The 6,717-nt window shown below is 44.4% G+C and overlaps 2 protein-coding genes across 5 annotated transcripts in view; one reads left to right on the forward strand and one right to left on the reverse strand.

The window, feature by feature from the left end:
- LOC106820900 (putative ATP-dependent RNA helicase DHX33) overlaps window positions 1–761 on the reverse strand; it is a 13,011-nt gene extending 12,250 nt beyond the window's left edge. The window contains exon 1 of one of the 3 annotated variants that reach the window (XM_014825496.1): window positions 692–761. The gene's annotated coding sequence lies outside the window, so the exon portion shown is untranslated. Of the gene's footprint in view, window positions 1–655 lie in introns of all 3 variants that reach the window. The other 2 variants (XM_014825500.1, XM_014825499.1) reach the window with 2 other exon arrangements.
- Window positions 762–1,057: 296 nt separating this feature from the next.
- The window catches only part of LOC106820883 (serine/threonine-protein kinase PINK1, mitochondrial-like), a 17,609-nt gene continuing 11,949 nt past the window's right edge, over window positions 1,058–6,717 (forward strand). Inside the window, exons 1-7 of one of the 2 annotated variants that reach the window (XM_014825474.1) lie at window positions 1,058–2,108; window positions 2,859–3,005; window positions 3,386–3,602; window positions 3,864–4,074; window positions 4,594–4,782; window positions 5,426–5,592; window positions 6,019–6,116. In XM_014825474.1, the coding sequence (XP_014680960.1) occupies window positions 1,674–2,108; window positions 2,859–3,005; window positions 3,386–3,602; window positions 3,864–4,074; window positions 4,594–4,782; window positions 5,426–5,592; window positions 6,019–6,116 (1,464 nt within the window). In that variant the 5' untranslated portion in view covers window positions 1,058–1,673. The remainder of the gene's footprint in view (window positions 2,109–2,858; window positions 3,006–3,385; window positions 3,603–3,863; window positions 4,075–4,593; window positions 4,783–5,425; window positions 5,593–6,018; window positions 6,117–6,717) is intronic. The other variant, XM_014825475.1, reaches the window with a different exon arrangement.

The raw sequence follows: 6,717 nt of genomic DNA on the forward strand, positions 1-6,717 counted from the left end.
TGTGTTTCTCTGATTGTCACCTTGGTGCAAATACACTTTATGACGTCCAGTATGGCGGCGCAGTATGGGGGCACCTAACCCTAACCCTAACCCTAATTCTAACCCTAACCCTAAACCTAACCCTAACCCTAACAATAACAGTTGTTAGGGTTAGGGTTAGAATTAGGGTTAGGGTTAGGGTTAGGCGCCCCCATACTGCGCCGCCATACTGGACGTCATAAAGTGTATTTGCACCGGCGCCCCCATACTGCGCCGCCATACTGGACGTCATAAAGTGTATTTGCACCAAGGTGCCAATCAGTGAAACACATTGAGGAAAGAAGGTATACGACCTTATAGTTATGATATAACATTTGAAATCCTAATAATCATATGTTTGTGCAAGCTCTGTTTACCTCTGTTTCAGTGTTTGCCCAATCTCAAGATTGGTTGCCCAAACTGCGGATGTTTGTGCAACCCAACAAGTTTGTGCAAGATTCCAAGTTTGGGCACAACAACCCTACTCTTGTTGGGTTACATTATTCATTTATTGTACATGACTGAAAAAGACAGACAACTGTTAATGTTAGCTCGTTCGTCGGGCTAACCAACAACTATAGAAACAATAGATTAATACACTAGCTGGGCTCTCTATATATTTGCTATTCCTACATACACCTAATACTCCAAAGCGTTCGCGTCCCGTTCGTACCAGATTCACGTCTGACGACGTCAGATTCGTACGACATGTGCTTCCGTTTCTCCACTGTTGCGTCCGGTGCAGTGTAACAGCGTGTTTATTCTTCAGGATATTTTACCTCTGTTGTCAGCATATATTATACAGCTCAGTGCATAGACCAAAAAAAAATATTTTGTAAGCTGTAGTCTGTGTTCACACATAGACTAACAATAACATATATAGCCATAATATATTATATATACTTTTTACCTCAAGTGTTTGCATTTGCGCTGCAACATTACTGCAGAATATTTATTTTATGACACACCGAGGCAAACGCTAGACTAGTACCCGTTCGCCACCTTTACTCCGGCAAGTATCCTTCGCTACATTGACGCGTAGTTGACTGACGCGTTAGTGTAGCGTGAGGAACTGTCGACCGGGTACAAGTCTAGGTAAACGCTTCCATCGGCTGAGTTAGACTGGTACCCAGTCTCACCTCTCGGCTTAGGTCCACCTCCCATCGAGTAATCGAGGTGGGAGCGAGTACCAGTCTACGGCTAAGTTGGCAAACGTTCCCCGCGCTCTGACGTCAGACTTGTTTTGACCAGCATATGATGATCATGTGATATACGTGCTCGCTGCTCTGCGTTTTGATTGTCGTTTGTGGTAGCCATGTCATAATATCATGTTTGTTGATCATTACTGATATTTAAAGAATCAAGTGCAGACAGCAAGATAGATGTAGGCCGGGCCTACCCGCGCTCACTACTCAGGTATGTGAGGGTGTAACTGTAGCCGTGTGTACTGTAGGTGATCTGTCGTCTACTCTATAGGCCCAGATTAGCCACAAGTTCCCATCTCGCTTTTAAACACTACGTGGCGAGAGGCTCCGCCGTTCCTCCGCCGTGTAACTAGTCGGAGAGCCTGGTCGGTTTAGGCCCAGATGAAAACAAATCAAATTCAGTGGTATTAAGACAATAGGCCCCCTTAGTCTAGAGCATACTACAACGTCATGCCGTTTGGTGAGATACTGAAATCGGCTGTGAAGCTGCTTCATATGCCAACTAAGTTGCAGTCGTTCGTAATTGGCAACGCCAACGGCAAGCAGCAGTTCACTCCGTTGAAGAAATGCAAGGATCTGATTGCCAGTCGGTACGAAAAGCAGCAGGCGCAGCGGTTGAAGAGCTTCGGTCGTTGTAACCAGTCTGTGCGCTACCACCAGCACGCACCCGCTGCTAGGCAGATAACCCAGCGAGTGTCGGGCTGGGCGCGCGACACCCAGGCTGCACGCATACGACGTGATGCGGCGTTGAATTTCAAGTCACGTTCCGTTAAGAATGCCGGTGCCACTCTGGGATTCATAGCCTTCGGCCTTGCGACAGTTTCGCAAGATGACGAACTCGAAGATGAGGACAACACTGACAACCGTTCCCACTTCATTATTAAAGTAATATATAATTATAAATATAAGGTACATATATGTCACTATATTAAATGGTAATAACGAACAGTGTATGGTAAAACATGCATTAAACATACAGTTATGACATAGCTTTGGAGTGTATGTATTGTGACCTAGCATGTTTTAGCAAGCCTAGACATCGCCTATATTTATTTTTATATAGTAACAATCATCATCGGGGTGCCATATCCATTTGAACGTTGGCTACCACAGATCGCCACTGTGTTCTATTGTTTGTCATCTGTAAGAGACCAGCAGCAGTACGTCCCCCCTCCAACAGTCCACACTGGACTGTCCATATACTTGCGCCGTAGTCTCCCTCTTGGTCTTCTACTTTCAATCTTGCCGGCCACACATACTTGCTACCACTTTACTAGTACTTGTGCAGAAAGTACTTTTTGTATATATATATATATTTTTGCCCCTTCATGTCATTATTTTAACTGCCCAACACTATTGCATCTATCAGATTTTATCTCCATGAAAAGGACTGTCTTCAGTACATGTATTTGTATTTGAAAACATGCAATGAAGATTAATAATAATTTAATAATAAAAATAGTATTGCTAAAGTGTAAATATATCAACTTATCATATCATATACTTGTATAACAATATTTATGAGTCAGTAAATATGAGACAAATAGTATCAAGGGGTTAATCATGACATTATTTGTCATTATTAACCCCTGATAGTATGTATTCAAATGATTTATTTCGCTATGTTATTTTCAGACAAGATTTTCAGCCCGATATCCATCATTTGGCACCAGCGATGCTGGTTTGAATAATATTGGAAGTTGCCTGGCTGAATATGATTTTGGTCAGTTCATTGGTAAAGGCTGCAATGGTGCTGTATATGGAGCAAAGCTGAAAAGTGAGGTAAATCCTGTGTGGTGGATCTCTATGTAATACAGTTGCTTGCTATTTAAACATAATATATTGGACAAAGTTTCATGGCACTTGTGAAGTCAGGCATTAACGTGGTTTAATAATTGGCCAAAGTGAAGCAATCACATTATGGCAAATGGCTTGCTATGCTGGCATACCACATGAATTATATAACTATGGTTTGTGCAGCACCAGCCCACCCTATTATATTGATGCTATGCGGATGGCCTATGCTGGACAACGCTAACAGCACTTATTTCTGGCACACGTTTATTTTAGTCTGGATGTTATTTTAGTTTCACGTTATCCTTGTGCTGTATGCAGTTGGGTAAGCACCTACAAGCATTAACTAGGAATGCTCTGCTTCGCAGTTTTGCTACAGTGACAGCGGCATAGGAGCAGACAGCAATTGCAGCAATGATGAGGAGGAGGAGAGTGAGAATCTGGAGGCTGACTACTTGGGATCTGATATCGATGTAGAGGACCTCAGAGCTGTGGAGGGTCAGGAGAGTGTCACTCCTTCATCTGCACTAGCCATTAGCACGAAAGAAGATGACTCTATTGAAGAAGAAGAAGTACATCTATCAGGTTGTACAGCTATAAGTAAACCCGCTCTTACATAATATAGAAAGGCTTAACTGTAGCGAAGTGCAAATCTGCTCAGAAAGAACTCCCTGGGATAACTTTTGCTAACTCACCATTTCACATAACCCTAGAGTGACGCCCAAGTCTCGGTAAAGAGTCTCGAGGTACACATATGGACGGTTCTAGTGTGTGAGAATTGTTGATCTAATAAATATGAAACCAACAAAAATGATCAAACAAACAACAACTATTTTCTGTATTTAGCAGATGGTGCACCCTGTGGCTCTGTTTCCAATCATGAGTTTAGAGACGACAGAAATGGGGGCTATAATTTGGCCATCAAGGTCGTATTCAACTATGACCATGACCCCTACGATCGCACACCACAGACCACTCAGCTGCAGTGCCTGTTACAGGAAGCGGTGCCTGCCAAGGCATCCAGTTGCTTCAACCACATGGATCCATGGCAGAACGGGTATCTCTCATGTTTGTTACTATTTTCTGCTGAGCAGTAAGTATGCTATGTGCTGTATATGTCTCGTCTTAAAGTTATTAAGCAAGTGAGCATGAGAACCTGCGATTAAGACAGGCAGGGTGCGAAATTAACGGGAGTCCGGAGTCAAATACTCCCTGATTTACTGTCGGACTCCCTCATTTGACATATGCAGGAGTCCGTGTGACTCCCTGAAACTTCTGCCATATACACTAACTACTTCGTTCCGGAGCACGGCCTCACGGAATTACCGTATTTTTTCAGCTAATGTCCAAAGAAAATTAGGCGGACGTGCAACCGCATGAATCTTAAAAATAAGCACATGCGTTATTGTTAATATCTTTAATTTTGAACCTCAGACTGCGGACTCCCTCATTTTGCTGCGGACTCCCTCTTTTTGAGGGTAGGGAGTCCGTTGGACTCCCGTGTTCAAAAGTTAATTTCTACCCCTGGACAGGTAACATCGCCGTCTTCATTCATCATGTTTCTGCATTTCCTAAGGAATAAGGTGAGAATGAAGCGGCTCCAACCTCACGTTAACATCGTCGACATGCCGCACGTGATATACGGAAGCTGGCCCCTTGAACTATTGCCGACGGCTGTGCAGGAGTACCCTGAGGCCCTGCCACCCAGCCTCAACCCCCTGACCGGACTCGGCCACAACTCCACCATCTTTCTCGTCATGAAGAGGTAGAGTTGGAAGAAGAATTAGCATACACACGAGAAGGAGAGGAGAGATGGGGGGGGGGGGTAAGAGTGAAAGAGAGAGAAAGAGAAAGAGAGACAGAGAGGGGTGGGGCAAACAAATAAGCAGAGAATTTATTACCCCCATCCTCTATTATGAACATCAATCAATCACGATATTAACATCAATAATGTCATATACAATATGTAATATCAATAGGTCGTAAGCTTAATTGCTATCAATTTCTTAATGTTTTGGTTTGTTACGTTGTTTTCAACTCGTATATTATCTACTAACCTGTGATATGTTATGCAATAAAGCTCCACGGCGTACTACGTTACAGCAGGCCCGTAGCCAGTGGGGGGTTTGCACGAACCCCCCCCCCCGAGCCAAAAAAAATATTTGCAAGAATTTCACCTCGGGTATGCACCAGATCGCTCCATTTTAGTGTAATAATTGCAAAATCTCCACACCCTCCCCCTGCTCGGTCGCTATGCTCCCTCGCTCGGTCGCTTCGCACCCGAGAAAATTGCCAACATTTAAAAACGAACCCCCCCCCAATATAAAGCTGGCTATGGGCCTGGTTACAGTACATACAGCTGTCATTACCTGTCAGGTTTGGCAACCGATTCTGCTGCTTGCTTTCAGGTACACACTGACGCTGACTCAGTACCTCACAGAGAATGATGCCAGCCCGACCGTGCGGCTGATGCTGTTCGCTCAGCTCCTAGAAGGCGTGACACATCTATGGCATCACGGCCTTGCTCACGGCGATCTCAAAGCTGACAACATTCTACTGGAATGCTCCAGTGGACGTAAGTAGCTACTCGGGGAAATTCCTGTCTCTCCGCTCCCCCTTTCCCGCTGCCGCTCTTGCGCCTGTTGTCAGCATAATCGTCAATCCATGAAAAATGTTGTAACTATGAGAAAATTAACGATAATACTTACAGTGTATAATTGAATATGTGGAAAAAGTGTTGTCAGAAACATAATATTTTCTCACGATCATTATACTAACTTAATTTTATGCCAACCTGAGCTAAATTTATTACATGCAAAGGATTTTGAAAAAATGCTTGATCGTATGACAGCAGATGGCAAAAAATAGTTGCTGTGCTGGTTTTCAATACACGAGGCATGAAGGGGGTACCACGCCCCAGTGAATTTAACCTTTCATTGTCATGTGGCATAATAAAACCTTTCCAAAATGCGATTGTAGGGTGGATTGTGTTTATTTTCAGATTCGTGTCCACAGCTGGCGATTGGTGATTTTGGGTGTTCATGCTGGATGGCTGAGCGTGTCTGTGTTGGTGGTAATCGAAATCTCATGGCTCCTGAGGTAGGTACTGAATGCTAAGCCACTTGGTTGCATGTCAGAAACGTGAAGACAGTGAAAAAATGTATTTTTTTTTCCGGGGTTCTTTTTGCAAACCCCCCCAAAATTTCGGGGGCTACTTTTTCATTTTCCAGGGCTGTTTCCTCAAATGTACACACAAGCACAGTAGCTAATACACACTCGCGGGAGCGCGCACACACCACACACACGTCACACGCACGCACGCACGCACGCACACACAAGTCACAACCACAAATGTACCTTGAATAGTGAATACATCACAGGTTCAGCTAAACACAGAACTATTACGGCTAGCGCAAATAGTGGAGTGTCTGCCTGTATGAGCGAGGAGGATCGATTGTTTATACGCGAAGTCTCTTGCGGCTGGGATCTTGGGCCCGCGTAAGGGCCCTGGAAGCTCAGGGGGTTTGAGAAAGCGGCCCACGAGGCACGTGTGTATGGCTGTGCACATCGACGCTGCGTACGTGCCTGCTGGCAGGGGCGGCATTGATTGAAGTATGAGGGGGGAGCGTGGTACTAATCACTACTAAAATGTAGAGGGTTGGCATTGCTGGACTATTAGAGAGCGACAGCAAAACTCTTT

The sequence above is a fragment of the Priapulus caudatus genome, unplaced genomic scaffold, assembly GCF_000485595.1.
Source record: "Priapulus caudatus unplaced genomic scaffold, Priapulus_caudatus-5.0.1 Scaffold51, whole genome shotgun sequence".
NCBI lineage: Eukaryota > Metazoa > Priapulida > Priapulimorpha > Priapulimorphida > Priapulidae > Priapulus > Priapulus caudatus.